We start from the raw sequence: 18,282 nt of genomic DNA on the forward strand, positions 1-18,282 counted from the left end.
GAAAAGGCGTGTGCGAGCAAGGAGGTCTACAAACCTGACTCAGTTGCACCAGCTCTGTCAGGAGGAATGGGACAAAATTGACCCAATTTATTGTGGGAAGCTTGTGGAAGACTACCCGAAACATTTCACCCAAGTTAAACAGTTTAAAGGCAATACTACCAAATACTAATTGAGTGTTTGTAAACTTCTGATCCACTGGGAATGTGATGAAATAAATACAAGCTGAAATAAATAATTCTCTCTACTATTATACTGACATTTCACATTCTTAAAATAGTGGTGATCCTAACTGACCTAAGACAGAGAATTTTTACTAGGATTAAATGTCATGAATTGTGAAAAACTGAGTTTAAATGTATGCGTATGAAAACGTTCGACTTCAACTGCATGTCATTGACCTTTAAGTAGGCCGTAGTCTTTCAACACAGACTTCATGGGAGCGGTTCAAGTAAGTATTTTCTCTGAACACTTATCGCGGCTTCCATCAATCACAGCTTTACCCAAAGCAACGACATACAGTACAGTATAGCTATCCACATTGAGATCCAAGTTCACTCAACTGGCCATCTTGCATTGTTATCTTGTAATGTTTAATCAAAATCAGCTCCCGACATGATGTCTGCTTCTCTATGTGTATTGCAGAACATTTTACCGCCATGTTGGAGCCCAACGGACTTTCAGGTTGAGCAGAAAAAACACTGCAATTGGTTTCAGTTGTGGGACTTTCTATAATCTATATTTGCAGTATGACTGTCCTGCTGGATTCTATAGACTACAGCTCAGTAGAAGTGTACCACCTGGAAGCCTCTGAGGCAGTGGAAGGCTTTTGCGTCCAGGTGGCCCAGGTCTATGAGGTTGTGCTCCAGCTGCACCAGCACCAGGCTGCTGAGGCCGGGGTCTGAACCCCCCCAGCAGAAGGCGTCGCGGGGCACTGAGTGGATCTTGTTGTGTGTGAGTGCCACCGAGTGTAGCCCCCGGGGCAGCTGCCTGGGCACCTGGTTCAGGGCGTTGTGACACAGGTCCAGCTGGTGCAGGACGGGCAGTGCCCTGAAGGCCCCCAAGGCCACCCTGGCTATCTTGTTACTGGCCAGGCCCAGGTGCTCCAGGTGGGGGAGGTGGAGGAAGGAGGCTTTGCCCACGGAGGAGATGAGGTTGCCCTCCAGGTTGAGGGTTTTGAGGGAAGAGGGGAGGTGGCGGGGTACCTTCTTGAGCTGGTTGCCCTCTAAGTTGAGGCTCTCCATGTGGGTGGCGTTGACGAGGGACTCCCTGAGTAAGCCATGGTTGGTTAGCCGGTTAGCGCTCAAATCCAGAATCACCAGCTCTGAGGTGCCCATGAAGGCCTCCCCTGGGAACTTCTGGATAAGGTTGCCACGGAGGTACAACTCCCTGATAGATAGCGGTAAGCCCAGAGGCACCGAGGCCAGCCGGTTGTGGTCCAGGCTGAGGGTGCGCAGGCTGCCCAGAGGTGAGAGCACACTGGCGGGGAGAGTATCGTTCCCATTCCCCAGGCTGTTGTTGCTCAGGCTGAGGACCAGCAGGCCGGGGCAGTGGGCCCAGGCCCCCTCCGACATCACGTTCAGATGGTTGTCATCCAGACGCAGCTCTTCCAGGGAGGCGGGCAGGTCTGTGGGCACACTCTCCAGTAGGTTCCGGTCCAAGTAGAGCCGCCTCAGGGCCGGGATGCCCTCGAATGCCCCCTCGATGGAGCAGTCTGTCAGCCGGTTGTTGCTGAGCACCAGGAACTCCATGGACAGGTACTCATTGAGCAGGTCCAGCTGAATGCTGTCGATGCGGTTGTTCATCAGGAGGACGTAGCGGGAGTTATAAGGGATGCCGTACGGAACCTTCTCCACCCCCTTGTCGGAACACTGGACCACTCTGGGAAAGGGGACAATAGAAAACATTGGAGTAATGAATGTGGTCATGTAAAGACGTATACATTATCCACACAACAAACATTACTGTACAAAATGGTATGGGTGATTAAATAAGACTATGGAAATAGCATAATGATAAAATAGAATTAATTACAAATGGGCAATAGTAAGCCTGATTTAGTCCGAGAACATCTCACCGTCCATAGCAGGCACACTCTGGGGGACAGTAGTTGTCTTTGAAGTAGGGGAAGTACGCCGGATTTGTGCCCTCCTTCTTCTCCTGTTTTGTCTCTTTGGTTTTGTTGTCCTTTTTCAGAGGTTTACCTTTCCTCTCATTTATTTTGTCTTTCTTTTGATGTTTCCCTGTCTTTGTCTTGAGATTATTGGTGGTCGATGTCAGCTTCATTGTGTGTTTTGGCACTGCTGGTCTGGCTGTAGGTTTTGTCTGTTGTGTTTTGGGTGTAGGTTTTGTCAGTTGTGTTTCAGATCTAGGCTTTCTCAGTTGTGTTTCAGGTGTAGGCTCTGTCAGTTGTGTTTCGGGTGTAGGTTTTGTCTGTTGTGTTTTGGGTGTATGGTTTGTCTGTTGTGTTTTGGGTGTGGAGTTTGTGTGTAGTGTTTTGGGTATATGCTTTGTGTCTAGTGTTTTGGGTGTAGGGTTTGTCTGTACCGTCACTGTTGGTTTTGTTATCTCTTTTGGTTTGGCTGTAGGTTGTAGTTCCTTGGCTGTGGGTTTTGCCTGTTGTGTTTTGGGTGTAGGTTTTGTCTGTTGTGTTTTGGGTGTATGGTTTGTCTGTTGTGTTTTGGGTGTGGAGTTTGTCTGTACCGTCACTTTGGGTTTGGCTGTTGGTTGCAGTTCCTTGGCTGTGGGTTTTGCCTGTTGTGTTTTGGGTGTCTGGTTTGTCTGTTGTGTTTTGGGTGTGGAGTTTGTCTGTACCGTCACTTTTGGTTTGACTGTTGGTTGCAGTTCCTTGGCTGTGGGTTTTGTCATCTCTTTTGGTTTGGCTGTTGGTTTCAGTTCCTTGGCTGTGGGTTTTGTCATCTCTTTTGGTTTGACTGTTGGTTGCAGTTCCTTGGCTGTGGGTTTTGTCATCTCTTTTGGTTTGGCTGTAGGTTGCAGTTCCTTGGCTGTAGGTTGCAGTTCCTTGGCTGTAGGTTTCAGTTCCTTGGCTGTAGGTTGCAGTTCCTTGGCTGTGGGTTTTGTCATCTCTTTTGGTTTGGCTGTAGGTTGCAGTTCCTTGGCTGTGGGTTTTGTCATCTCTTTTGGTTTGGCTGTAGGTTGCAGTTCCTTGGCTGTAGGTTGCAGTTCCTTGGCTGTTGGTTTTGTCATCTCTTTTGGTTTGGCTGTAGGTTGCAGTTCCTTGGCTGTAGGTTGCAGTTCCTTGGCTGTAGGTTGCCGTTCCTTGGCTGTGGGTTTTGCTTGTTTTGGTTTGGTTGTAGACTTTAGCTGCTTGACTGTATTTTCTGTCTCTTTGAGAAAGACAATGCTGTTCCTCTCAGTCTGATTGTCATTGATTGAAACCTTGACAATTGGGCCAACTTTATCCTCCATAGCCTGGGAAACAAAACTCTCCCACTCCCTAAGGTTGGTCTGGGAGCTGTCAGTCACACTCTGAACAATAATGAGCTCACTATCCGCCAATGAGATGGCCTGGATATGGTCTTGGATATGACTGGCAGGTTGAGCGAGAGCATGAGTGGCAGACTCTGGAACTTGAGAGGGGGTAGAGGGTGTAACTGGGGGAAGGCCATGTTGAGTGGCAGGTGGAGGAGTGACATCATAAAGTGGAACAGGCATATCTGCAGGGGGAGGGGACATGGGTTTGTTGATAGCTTGATTGACAGGTTGAGTGTCCATTATTTTTTCTACAGGAGAGGAGGAAGTGCTGGTTGGAGGGGGGAGGTCTATGACTACTAAGTAGTCTCCCTCGCTTTGATCTACACTGGGTCCTTTAACTTCCCCAACTCTCAGGTCTTCTTCTAGTTTCTCCTCTCCTCCATATGATCTCTGTTCCTTACCATCTCTCTCCTCATCATCTGATCTAATCCCTTCTTCATGTCTCCCCTCTCCATTATCTCTTCTCTTCTCCTCCTCTTCATGTTCCTCATCAGCTTCTATCTGCCCATTTTCAAATCTCTTCTCTCTGTAATCAAGCCCTCCAACCAGCTTTCTCTCTTCCTCCATCCCTCGCTCTTCCTCATGGCCCTCCTGCTCTGCTGCCCCCTTCTCCTCCTCTATTCTCCACTTCTCAGAGTCAGTCTCTAGAGTTAGTCCTTCCTCGCTCCTCCCCTCTTCCTCCCTCCTCTCTTCAGGGTGGGTTACAGTGAGTTCTTCACCCTCCTCTTCATCTGCTGTTGGGGTCTCCCTCAGTCTCTCTGGTCTCCAGTCTGACCAGGGATCTGTTTCTCTGACCGAGTCTTCTATGGGGATCATTTCCACTCCTAGACACACACAGCAGTATCTTAGTACTGACACTTAAGATTAGGCACTCGCTACAAAGTTACAGACAATGTGGGCCATATTGACAGAGATTTTACAAAGTTTGCAGTTGTTATTTTCATAAAGGAATAGAAGCATAATAAAATACTGTATAACCACTTCTTTCAGTACTTTAAATTAATTTCCAAAATTTGGCAAATGGCTCCGGTTCTTTTCAAACCTGTGACTAGGTTGCCTGAATAAGTCTGGGATATGTTAACAGACTTGGTTCGTTTGAAAATAACATTATTCCTATGCAGTGTGGAAACATCTGAATTCAAGTGTACTTAGGTTCCTTTGCTGCACACATACATGATGCATTTTCCAAACAGATCAGACAATTAGGAGGATCAGAAAATCAAGCTATTGTAAATTAGAAGTTGTTGAATTAGTTATTCAAGTTTGTGAATGTAAAATCAGTGTGTAGAGCCTGTGGATTAGGAAAGTTCACAGGCACTTACTGGGCTGAAGTACAAATGATTGAAGAGGAACTATCAGGAGCCAGAGTAGAAGAGTGAGTTCTTCCATGGTCTTCTATCTAAAAGACAAGAACCGTGTCCAACAACTTAAGAGACAGTATCATGTATAACAACAACAGTTTCTAATTGAGTCTCTAACTATTTCCTTATCAAAAGCAAAAAAAAATACTATCTGAAATTAACTTTCTAGATCTTCCCACTAGTATGAGTGACTTTTCCAAAAAATAATGAATGGGCCTAATCTTTTCTGTCTAGAATGTATTGCAAGAGCAAACGGTAACTACTATAGATAAGGTAGGTGTTCTCTACATGTCCAACATAGATCTAGAGTAATAGAGCAAGTAGTATCTGAAGTTCTATCTATTAGATGGATGGGTGTCAGTCTTGCTTACCTGCTGTGCCCTTAGACGTCAGAGCCAATATCATGCATCTGTGTGTTGTCCAGTGGGAGTCATACCAAACTGTCTCAATGCAAGGAGAAAAGCTGCTGAACCAAGCAGTCCTCTAGGAATGAGGAACCCCAAATAGTATGACACACACACACACCCCGACTAAACTGGGGGCTAACGGGTGACTTTAATGACCTATTTAAGAGTCCCCTCTCTGTGGGGAGTTTTCACACACACACTCCGGGCCGGGAGCCGGCGGCGGGTAATGACTCTGAATACTCATATCTCAAAGGGAATTTTCACACCGACCCTCCAGGATAGTGGAATCTGGGAAGATCAATAGCAGGAAAGGTTAAAAAAAACGGGAGATGAGGGGGTCAATGTGTGGATGGGAGGTCAAAGGGGAGAGGTGGTTTTAGGCAGGATTCTGTTTGCCCTTGTTCCAGAGGGGCATTAGCAGCCCGGCGGGTGACACCGTGGTGGCAAGTGGTTCCAGGGGAAGTGCCTGACCTTTGACCCATAACGGGTGCATTGATAGTGCATTGGGTTAGGGGAGAGGGGGTATGTTGAGCCATTTTTTATGTATTTAACCTTTATTTAACTATGCAAGTCAGTTAAATTAAGAACAAATTCTTATTTACAATGACGGTCTACACCGGCCAAACCTGGACGACGCTGGGACAATTGTGCGCCCCCCTATGTCAAGGGAAATGGTATTCGAGGCTACTTAGCCCATGAAACTGGTCCGTGAGATGTTTGATATGTTCATCAAGCTCAGACTCCATGTCATCAGATAAGACCTTGTGTGGCTCTGTTAATCTATCATAGCCTCTCTTTCACATAGGTTCATGTTTGTTTTCTTTTCGTCAATGTACCTCTTCAGTGTAATTCAGTCTACTTTTCTCCCCTTGCTGCTGTTCAAATGGACTTCTTCCCTTCTGTCACTTCCTTGGCTGCTCTCTCAAGAACCTCAGGGGGGGTAGACCCCTGCTTGTGTTACGTTTGTATACACAGGGCATGATGATGTTCTGCTCTGTAACAAGAAAAATGCACTCAAGTTCACATGTATAACTTATTGCATACTGGGCATAGAACTGACTAAATGTAATCATTATTTATATGGGATATGGTGGCCGTTGGCTCAACTTACCCCATGGCCATTGGCTCAACTTACTCCAAGGCAAACATTTTGACTATATTAGCCCACACAGCTACAAGGATGGAATTTCATGCTAGGTTTAAGACATCATATTGCAGCTTATAGAGACTCTAACTGATGTACAAAACAATCTTAAAAATATCTACTTTGGTTTAGATACAAGCATCATGAAACCCATAACACAGGGAGCATCAGCTAGATTCAGCCACGGGCATATTTTTTATTGAGCGGATGGTTGGTGGGCCGGAACATAATTACAAATCATTTGCAGACTGCAAGAAGCCCAAACAGATATAATGTTTGACTAAAACATAATAATTTCAAACCTTGCTTACATTTGCATACGACCACGTCTTTCTATTGTGCGTGGGAATAAATGGGAACAGATTTCTTACATTAAATTACTTGGATCTGATTTCCTGGGGGGGAAACATTTTTGTGCTCAGGAAACTTGGGGTGCCAAATAAAACCACAGTCATTTTGGGAACCCTGCTATAACACAATCATTTCATTAGACTTGGTGAAAAACTGTTTTTTGGCGCTAACTTGCTTACCACTTTTCTATGTGGTTGTTTCCTTCACAGACTCCATGAAATGATAAACTCTTCCTACATTTTTAAACACATGGTTAATTTTGTTTTTGTTTTCCCAGAAAAAAGGGAGGGAGGGAGGGAGGGAGGGAAAATGGCATGCTGGGATATGGACTGTATAGGCAGTGTGTGAGGTCACCTAGACTACCTGGCCCGCCTGATGACTCCTTGCTGTCCACCTGGTCGTGCTGCTGCTCCAGTTTCAAATGTTCTGCCTGCGGCTATGGAACCCTGACCTGTTCACCGGACGTGCTACCTTGTACCAGACCTGCTGTTTTCAACTCTCTAGAGACAGCAGGAGCGGTAGAGATACTCTGAATGATCGGCTATGAAAAGCCAACTGACATTTACTCCTGAGGTGCTGACCTGTTGCACCCTCTACAACCACTGTGATTATTATTATTTGACCCTGTTGGTCATCTATGAACATTTGAACATCTTGGCCATGTTCTGTTATAATCTCCACCCCGCACAGCCAGAAGATGACTGGCCACACCTCATAGCCAAATCAAATCAAATCAAATTGTATTGGTCACATACACATGGTCAGCAGATGCTAATGCGAGTGTAGCGAAATGCTTGTGCTTCTAGTTCTGACCATGCAGTAATATCTAACAAGTAATCTAACAATTTCACAACAACTACCTTATACACACAAGTGTAAAGGAATTAATAAGAATATGTACATATAAATATATGGATGAGCGATGGCCGAACGGCATAGGTAAGATGCAGTAGATGGTATAGAGTACAATATATACATATGAGATGAGTAATGTAGGTTATGTAAACATTATATCAAGTGGCATTGTTTAAAGTGGCTAGTGATACATTTATTACATCCAATTTTTAATTGTTAACCTTTCTCACCCCGGGGTTCCGCTAGCGGAACACCCACAACATTCCACTGCCTTCGCAGCGAGCGAAATTCAAAAATATTTTTTTGAAAAATTTCATTTCCACACATTAACAAGTCCAATACAGCAAATTAAAGATAAACATCTTGTGAATCCAGCCAACATGTCCGATTTTTAAAATGTTTTACAGCGAAAACACAATATATATTTATGTTAGCTCACCACAATAGCCAAACACACAACGTCATGTTTTCACCGCAAACATAGCTTTCACAAAACCCACAAATAGAGATAAAATTAATCACTAACCTTTGAACAACTTCATCAGATGACACTCTTATAACATCATGTTATACAATACATTTGTGTTTTGTTCGAAAATGTGCATATTCATAGGTATAAATCGTAGTTTTACATTGCAGCCACCGTCACAAATAGCACCAAAACAGCCAGAATAATTACAGAGAGCAACGTGAAATATATAAATACTCATTATAAAACATTTATGAAAAATACATGTTGTACAGCAAATGAAAGATAAACATTTTGTGAATCCAGCCAATATTTCCGATTTTTGAAGTGTTTTACAGCGAAAACACAATATATATTTATGTTAGCTCACCACAATAGCCAAACACACAACGCCATTTATTCACCGCTAACATAGCTTTCACAAAACCCACAAATAGAGATAAAATTAATCACTAACCTTTGAACAACTTCATCAGATGACACTCTTATAACATCATGTTATACAATACATTTGTGTTTTGTTCGAAAATGTGCATATTTATAGGTATAAATCGTAGTTTTACATTGCAGCCACCGTCACAAATAGCACCAAAACAGCCAGAATAATTACAGAGAGCAACGTGAAATATATAAATACTCATTATAAAACATTTATGAAAAATACATGTTGTACAGCAAATGAAAGATAAACATTTTGTGAATCCAGCCAATATTTCAGATTTTTGAAGTGTTTTACAGCGAAAACACAATATATATTTATGTTAGCTCACCACAATAGCCAAACACACAACGCCATTTATTCACCGCTAACATAGCTTTCACAAAACCCACAAATAGAGATAAAATGAATCACTAACCTTTGAACAACTTCATCAGATGACAGTCTTATAACATCATGTTATACAATACATTTATGTTTTGTTCGAAAATTTGCATATTTATAGCTACAAATTGTGGTTTTACATCGTGAATACGGCGCCATAATGCACCAAATTGTCCGGAGATATTTTGGACAGTCACGTAATCTAACCAAAAAACTCATCTTAAACTTTGCTAAAAAATACATGTTGTACAGCAAATGAAAGATACACTAGTTCTTAATGCAACCGCTGTGTTAGATTAAAAAAAATAGTTTAGCCTCCTGAGGTTGAAGAGGTGCTGTTGCACCACACCACACTCCAAGGGCCCTCACCTCCTCACTGTAGGCCGTCTCATCATTGTTGGTAATCCAGCCTACCACTGTAGTGTCGTCTGCAAACTTGATGATTGAGTTGGAGGCGTGCATGGCCACGCAGTCATGGGTGAACAGGGAGTACAGGAGAGGGCTGAAAACGCACCCTTGTGGGGCCCGAGTGTTGAGGATCAGCAGGGTGGAGATGTTGTTTCCTACCCTCACCATCGGGGGCGGCCCGTCAGAAAGTCCAGGACCCAGTTGCACAGGGGAGGGTCGAGACCCAGTTACATCATGCACGTCTCCAGTGATAACTGTGACAGTCTGAGTTACATCATGTACGTCTCCAGTGATAACTGTGACAGTCTGAGTTACATCATGTACGTCTCCAGTGATAACTGTGACAGTCTGAGTTACATCATGTACGTCTCCAGTGATAACTGTGACAGTCTGAGTTACATCATGTACATCTCCAGTGATAACTGTGACAGTCTGAGTTAAATCATGTACGTCTCCAGTGATAACTGTGACAGTCTGAGTTACATCATGTACGTCTCCAGTGATAACTGTGACAGTCTGAGTTACATCATGTACATCTCCAGTGATAACTGTGACAGTCTGAGTTACATCATGTACGTCTCCAGTGAAAACTGTGACAGTCTGAGTTACATCATGTACATCTCCAGTGATAACTGTGACAGTCTGAGTTACATCATGTACGTCTCCAGTGATAACTGTGACAGTCTGAGTTACATCATGTACGTCTCCAGTGATAACTGTGACAGTCTCAGTTACATCATGTACGTCTCCAGTGATAACTGTGACAGTCTGAGTTACATCATGTACGTCTCCAGTGATAACTGTGACAGTCTGAGTTACATCATGTACATCTCCCGTTAGGATTCAGACCTCAATATAGACCAGGGCTGTTCAACCCTGGTCCTGGAGGGCCAAAACAATTCTGGTTTTTGTTTCTACCTCATAGTTAATTTCACTCACCTGGTGTCCCAGGTCTGAATTAGTCCCTGCTTAGAAGGAGAGGATGAAAATCAGAAGTTGGACAGCCCTGATATATGAATTCAAATGAATTTATTGGCGCCATCTGGTGGTTAAGGTACACATTTGACCTTTGACCTTTTGGGTTACAATAATAGACCGGTGATCATGTGGGAATAGAATATGACAATGAAAAAGAGCCCAAACAAAATGTATTTAAAGTTTCACTGAGGATGGAAAATGATCAATGAATCAGACACAGCATTTCATACGGAAAAAACAAGGCCTTATCCACAGCTGTGCATGTAGAAAAGGACCACGTGGGGGCGCTAAAGGACCACAAACGAGACCACAGGTTGCCTTGATAACATTCTGTATTGCATAATATTACATAAGCATACAGTTCACTGCTGAGTATTAATAGATTGTTTACCACATCATATGTCCTGAAAGATGAAACCGAGGAATACATTAAAATATGAATAACTAATTACACCATCTGGAACCAAATCATAACCGAGCTGTTTGAAATATAGTGTGTGTGAGTGTGTGTGTGTGTGTGTGAGTGTGTGTGTGTGCGTGTGTGTGTGTGTGTGTCCGGACCACAATCAAACAACATAACATAGATTGCCATCTGTCGTTGGCGCTTTTGGCTGTACTCCTTATTTCCCTGCGTCGTTGACGTAATGGCGTGGACCTGTGAGGGTGAGTGGTAGATGAGTAAAAAGCGACAGAGTGGTGGAGGAGGAGAGTCCTGTGAGGGTGAGTGGTAGATGAGTAAAAAGCGACAGAGTGGTGGAGGAGGAGAGACCTGTGAGGGTGAGTGGTAGATGAGTAAAAAGCGACAGAGTGGTGGAGGAGAAGAGACCTGTGAGTGTGAGTGGTAGATTAGTAAAAAGCAGCAGAGTGGTGGAGGAGGAGAGATCTGTGAGGGTGAGTGGTAGATGAGTAAAAAGCGACAGAGTGGTGAAGGAGGAGAGACCTGTGAGGGTGAGTGGTAGATGAGTAAAAAGCGATAGAGTGGTGGAGGAGGAGAGACCTGTGAGGGTGAGTGGTAGATGAGTAAAAAGCGATAGAGTGGTGGAGGAGGAGAGACCTGTGAGTGTGAGTGGTAGATTAGTAAAAAGCGACAGAGTGGTGAAGGAGGAGAGACCTGTGAGGGTGAGTGGTAGATTAGTAAAAAGCGACAGAGTGGTGAAGGAGGAGAGACCTGTGAGGGTGAGTGGTAGATTAGTAAAAAGCGACAGAGTGGTGGAGGAGGAGAGACCTGTGAGGGTGAGTGGTAGATTAGTAAAAAGCGACAGAGTGGTGGAGGAGGAGAGACCTGTGAGTGTGAGTGGTAGATTAGTAAAAAGCGACAGAGTGGTGAGGGAGGAGAGACCTGTGAGGGTGAGTGGTAGATTAGTAAAAAGCGACAGAGTGGTGAAGGAGGAGAGACCTGTGAGGGTGAGTGGTAGATTAGTAAAAAGCAGCAGAGTGGTGGAGGAGGAGAGATCTGTGAGGGTGAGTGGTAGATGAGTAAAAAGCGATAGAGTGGTGGAGGAGGAGAGACCTGTGAGGGTGAGTGGTAGATGAGTAAAAAGCGATAGAGTGGTGGAGGAGGAGAGACCTGTGAGGGTGAGTGGTAGATGAGTAAAAAGCGACAGAGTGGTGGAGGAGGAGAGACCTGTGAGGGTGAGTGGTAGATGAGTAAAAAGCGACAGAGTGGTGGAGGAGGAGAGACCTGTGAGGGTGAGTGGTAGATGAGTAAAAAGCGATAGAGTGGTGGAGGAGGAGAGACCTGTGAGTGTGAGTGGTAGATTAGTAAAAAGCGACAGAGTGGTGGAGGAGGAGAGACCTGTGAGTGTGAGTGGTAGATTAGTAAAAAGCGACAGAGTGGTGGAGGAGGAGAGACCTGTGAGGGTGAGTGGTAGATTAGTAAAAAGCGACAGAGTGGTGGAGGAGGAGAGACCTGTGAGGGTGAGTGGTAGATTAGTAAAAAGCGACAGAGTGGTGGAGGAGGAGAGACCTGTGAGTGTGAGTGGTAGATTAGTAAAAAGCGACAGAGTGGTGGAGGAGGAGAGACCTGTGAGGGTGAGTGGTAGATTAGTAAAAAGCGACAGAGTGGTGGAGGAGAGAGTAGGACACAGCATGGTGTCTCAGAGGGCACCTGTTCATTTTTATGAGGAAAAGTGACAATAAACAGCTCAGAATGTGTGTGTGTGTGTGTGTGTATGTGTGTGTGTGTGTGTCAGCTGTCATGAGTCTGAACACTGACAGTGTCTCTCTTGTTCTATGGTTTGACTGTCTGTCCCAGTCCCATATCTGTCCTAGTCTTCTCCACAGTCCTGCTATTGTTCCCCAGTATGCCCAGTTGCCTTGGCAGATGGCCACTAGTCATGCCAGTTGTCTGGTCTCTCACCCACGTCCTAAAGACCTCTCCAGTGGATCTCTGTGAGATGTGATATCTCTGGTGAGACTTCTCCACTGGATCTCTGTGAGATGTGATATCTCTGGTGAGACATCTCCTCTGTCTCTGTGAGATGTGATATCTCTGGTGAGACCTCTCCGGTGGATCTCTGTGAGATGTGATATTGCTGGTGAGACTTCTTCAGTGGATCTCTGTGAGATGTAATATCTCTGGTGAGACTTCAGTGGATCTCTGTGAGATGTGATGTCTCTGGTGAGACCTCTCCTCTGTCTCTGTGAGATGTGGTATCTCTGGTGAGACCTCTCCAGTAGATCTCTGTGAGATGTGATATCTCTGGTGAGACTTCTCCTCTGTCTCTGTGAGATGTGAAATCTCTGGTGAGACTTCTCCTCTGTCTCTGTGAGATGTGATATCTCTGGTGAGACTTCAGTGGATCTCTGTGAGATGCAAAATCTCTGGTGAGACATTCCCCAGTGGATGTCTGTGAGATGTGATATCTCTGGTGAGACCTCTCCGGTGGATCTCTGTGAGATGTGATATTGCTGGTGAGACTTCTCCGGTGGATCTCTGTGAGATGTGATATTGCTGGTGAGACTTCAGTGGATCTCTGTGAGATGTGATGTCTCTGGTGAGACTTCTCCGATGGATCTCTGTGAGATGTGATATCTCTGGTGAGACTTCTCCGATGGATCTCTGTGAGATGTGATATCTCTGGTGAGACTTCTCCTCTCTCTCTGTGAGATGTGATATCTCTGGTGAGAACTCTCCGGTAGATCTCTGTGAGATGTGATATCTCTGGTGAGACCTCTCCTCTGTCTCTGTGAGATGTGGTATCTCTGGTGAGACCTCTCCAGTAGATCTCTGTGAGATGTGATATCTCTGGTGAGACTTCTCCGATGGATCTCTGTGAGATGTGATATCTCTGGTGAGACTTCTCCTCTGTCTCTGTGAGATGTGAAATCTCTGGTGAGACATTCCCCAGTGGATGTCTGTGAGATGTGATATCTCTGGCGAGACCTCTCCGGTGGATCTCTGTGAGATGTGATATTGCTGTTGAGACTTCTCCAGTGGATCTCTGTGAGATGTGATATCTCTGGTGAGACTTCAGTGGATCTCTGTGAGATGTGATGTCTCTGGTGAGACTTCTCCGGTGGATCTCTGTGAGATGTGATATCTCTGGTGAGAACTCTCCTCTGTCTCTGTGAGATGTGCTATCTCTGGTGAGACTTCAGTGGATCTCTGTGAGATGTGATGTCTCTGGTGAGACTTCTCCGGTGGATCTCTGTGAGATGTGATATCTCTGGTGAGAACTCTCCTCTGTCTCTGTGAGATGTGATATCTCTGGTGAGACTTCTCCAGTGGATCTCTGTGAGATGTGATGTCTCTGGTGAGACTTCTCCTTTGTCTCTGTGAGATGTGATATCTCTGGTGAGAACTCTCCGGTAGATCTCTGTGAGATGTGATATCTCTGGTGAGACCTCTTCAGTGGATCTCTGTGAGATGTGATATTTCTGGTGAGACTTCTCCTTTGTCTCTGTGAGATGTGATATCTCTGGTGAGACCTCTCCTCTGTCTCTGTGAGATGTGATATCTCTGGTGAGACTTCTCCAGTAGATCTCTGTGAGATGTGATATCTCTGGTGAGACTTCTCCAGTGGATCTCTGTGAGATGTGATGTCTCTGGTGAGACTTCTCCTTTGTCTCTGTGAGATGTGATATCTCTGGTGAGAACTCTCCGGTAGATCTCTGTGAGATGTGATATCTCTGGTGAGACCTCTTCAGTGGATCTCTGTGAGATGTGATATTTCTGGTGAGACTTCTCCTTTGTCTCTGTGAGATGTGATATCTCTGGTGAGACCTCTCCTCTGTCTCTGTGAGATGTGATATCTCTGGTGAGACTTCTCCAGTAGATCTCTGTGAGATGTGATATCTCTGGTGAGACTTCTCCACTGTCTCTGTGAGATGTGATATCTCTGGTGAGACTTCTCCTCTGTCTCTGTGAGATGTGATATCTCTGGTGAGACTTCTCCTCTGTCTCTGTGAGATGTGATATCTCTGGTGAGACTTCTCCTCTGTCTCTGTGAGATGTGATATCTCTGGTGAGACTTCTCCTCTGTCTCTGTGAGATGTGATATCTCTGGTGAGACCTCTCCAGTGGATCTCTGTGAGATGTGATATCTCTGGTGAGACCTCTCATCTGCCTCTGTGAGATGTGATATCTCTGGTGAGACCTCTCCAGTGGATCTCTGTGAGATGTGATATCTCTGGTGAGAACTCTCCGGTGGATCTCTGTGAGATGTGATATCTCTGGTGAGACCTCTCCAGTGGATTTCTGTGAGATGTGAAATCTCTGGTGAGACCTCTCCACTGGATCTCTGTGAGATGTGATATCTCTGGTGAGACTTCAGTGGATCTCTGTGAGATGTGATGACTCTGGTGAGACCCCTCCTCTGTCTCTGTGAGATGTGAGATCTCTGGTGAGACCTCTCCACTGGATCTCTGTGAGATGTGATATCTCTGGTGAGACTTCAGTGGATCTCTGTGAGATGTGATGACTCTTGTGAGACCTCTCCACTGGATCTCTGTGAGATGTGATATCTCTGGTGAGACTTCTACTCCTGGAAGATATGCGTCATGTGCTTTTCACCAAGAGAGCTGGGTCGGGGTTAGGTGAGTGGCTTGGCAGAGCGGTGCAGAAATTGGAGCCCTGATCAATCATTTCACACTGTGGGGGCTAAGTGTGTGAGAGTGAGTGTTTGTGTGTGTGTGTGTGTGTGTGTGTGTGTGTGTGTGTGTGTGTGTGTGTGTGTGTGTGTGTGTGTGTGTGTGTGTGTGTGTGTGTGTGTGTGTGTGTGTGTGTGTGTGTGGGTGTGTGGGTGTGTGGGTGTGTGTCTGTGTGCCAAGTGCATATTAGGTGTGTGCACTGTGTGTGGGTGCTACGGGCAGGTAAACCCAATCAATCATGCTGTAATAGCCTCTCTCTCTGTGTGTGTGTGTGTGTGTGTGTGTGTGTGTGTGTGTGTGTGTGTGTGTGTGTGTGTGTGTGTGTGTGTGTGTGTGTGTGTGTGTGTGTGTGTGTGTGTGTGTGTGTGTGTGTGTGTGTGTGTGTGTACATTCTTGGCTTGCAGGCAACTAAAAAGTAGACATGGATACCAGGGCACGGTGGCCTCTGTGGTATAAATGTATTGACATCTCCATTGTCAGCCCTGCCCTGGGGTTTAGGATTCATGCAGTATTCACTTATTCTAACTGGAGAAAAAACGTCAATGTGACCTGTTCTAGGGGCAGAGAGTACAGAAGAGAGACAGTCAGAGAGAGAGAAGAAAGGACAGGAGCATAGAGAGATGACTGAACATAGAGAGAGAAAGAGACAAAAATAGAGAGAGGGGGAAAGAGAGAGATAGATAGGAGAGAGAGAGAGAGTGCGCTCGACACACCCATCTGCTCGTGGTCTGTCTGCTGGTGGAAGCAGCGGCGGGGGGTCATGACGCAAAGGTTAAAGGATAAAGGTGGTAGACAGACGATTGATTTAGTGATGCAGCGTCCTAGTCTAGCTGTATGCAGATCCCTGGCTCACACAGAGTACAAAGCCATATACTTTAAATAAAATAAAACTTTATACCTAGCTTCGTGGATGCCCATACACTGTACTTCCAGATCTCCCACTATCAGGTCCTGTACCAGGGGTTTGTGACTCTATTGAGATAAGACTGTACAAAAATGACCTTAATTTAATTTTTGACTGTACAGTATGTTTATCTGCAACCCTGAGGAAATCCAAAGTAAATATTGAATAATTTGTGTTTAGCCCTGCAGTCGAGGAGTACATCAGTTAAGAGCTGTTAATGTGTGACAGAGGTAGTTGGTTATTCTTTGCACAAGTGGTGGAGGAAAATACCAAACTACCCTCCTATTGTTAATGATTCTGTGCTACAATAAAACCTGTTTCAATACATTTTAATAACCAAGTTTCAGGGAAAAGTTATATAAACAACATTCTTTTTCTACATCTAAGACTACAAAGTTCAAGAAAAAATGTATCCATACTACATCTCAAGTCAAACATTCTCTTGATGCGTGAGAAGAACATTTGTTATCGTTGTTAGGTTGAATAGTTTCAAACAGAGTGCTATTTAACCTCTAACCCCCACAGCGATGAAAATAAAACATGTACGCCCTGGAATGATTGTCTCTCTCAGTGTGTGCACGTGTGTATGTACACTGCACTTTGGAGCTCTCACACAATTTAGTTTGTGTGATCATCCAAATATTTCTTCTGATCCATCTTCACAGAGAGAGAGAGAGAGAGAGAGAGAGAGAGAGAGAGAGAGTTGGTGGTTGAAGACTGGGACCCAGTAGTACAGAAGACTAGAGCTCTGCTGTCTTTGCCCAGAATATCATAGAGGATATTAAACCAGTGGTTTTGTTTTATTAGGAGGCCCTGTATCAGAGTTCAATGGCTGAGGGCCTTTGGAAGAGAATGAGGACTGGGCGATGATGGCGGGAGGGGTATGGGAAGAAGACAAGGAGAAGGAGAGTAGAGGGGGCGGAGGTTGGGGGAGGGGTACGGGAAGAAGACAAGCAGAAGGATGGAGGAGGAGGAGGGGGCGGAGGTGGGGGGAGGGTTATGGGATGAAGACAAGGAGGGGGAGAGAGGAGGAGGATGGGCGGAGGTGGGGGGAGGGTTATGTGAAGAAGACAAGGAGAAGGAGAGAGGAGGAGGAGGGGCAGAGGTGGGGGAGGAGTATGTGAAGAAGACAAGGAGAGAGGAGGGGGGGTGGTGGTGGGGAGAGGAGTATGTGAAGAAGACAAGGAGAAGGAGAGAGGAGGAGGAGGGGCAGAGGTGGGGGGAGGAGTATGTGAAGAAGACAAGGAGAGAGGAGGGGGTGGTGGTGGGGGGAGGGGTATGTGAAGAAGACAAGGAGAAGGAGAGAGGAGGAGGAGGGGCAGAGGTGGGAGGATGAGTATGTGAAGAAGACAAGGAGAGAGGAGGGGGTGGTGGTGGGGGGAGGGTTATGTGAAGAAGACAAGGAGAAGGGGAGATGAGGAGGAGGGGCAGAGGTGGGGGGAGGAGTATGTGAAGAAGACAAGGAGAGAGGAGGGGGAGGAGGTGGGGTGAGGGGTATGGGATGAAGACAAGGAGAAGGAGAGAGGAGGAGTTGAGCGCTAACATCTATTTCTGTTGGAAAGTTTGGTGCTAACACTTTTGTTTTGAAGTTCATAGGAGGGTCCTTGAAAGTCTAAAATTCAAGAAAAGCAGCAGATGCCCTTGATGTAAAGCTAGTTGATGTATAGCTAGTTGATGTATAGCTAGTTGATGTAAAGCTAGTTGATGAATAGCTAGTTGATGTGTAGCTAGTTGATGTGTAGCTAGTTGATGTAAAGCTAGTTGACATGTAGCTAGTTGACATATAGCTAGTTGATGTGTAGCTAGTTGATGTGTAGCTAGTTGATGTATAGCTAGTTGATGTGCAGCTAGTTGATGTGCAGCTAGTTGATGTGTAGCTAGTTGATGTGTAGCTAGTTGACGTAAAACTAGTTGACGTGTAGCTAGTTGATGTATAGCTAGTTGATGTGTAGCTAGTTGATGTGTAGCTAGTTGATGTATAGCTAGTTGATGTATAGCT

The 18,282-nt window shown here is 45.2% G+C and overlaps 1 protein-coding gene across 1 annotated transcript; it reads right to left on the bottom strand.

Moving 5' to 3' along the window:
* Nucleotides 1-779: 779 nt before the first annotated feature.
* On the bottom strand, nucleotides 780-4,308 carry LOC129838358 (titin-like). Its single transcript, XM_055905295.1, has 2 exons — nucleotides 2,075-4,308; nucleotides 780-1,878 (listed from the first exon to the last, which is right to left on the bottom strand). The coding sequence occupies exons 1-2, from the start codon at nucleotides 4,306-4,308 to the stop codon at nucleotides 780-782; spliced, it is 3,333 nt and encodes a 1,110-aa protein (XP_055761270.1).
* Between the last annotated feature and the right edge of the window lie 13,974 nt (nucleotides 4,309-18,282).

The sequence above is a fragment of the Salvelinus fontinalis genome, chromosome 39 (genome assembly GCF_029448725.1).
Source record: "Salvelinus fontinalis isolate EN_2023a chromosome 39, ASM2944872v1, whole genome shotgun sequence".
In the NCBI taxonomy this organism is placed as follows: domain Eukaryota; kingdom Metazoa; phylum Chordata; class Actinopteri; order Salmoniformes; family Salmonidae; genus Salvelinus; species Salvelinus fontinalis.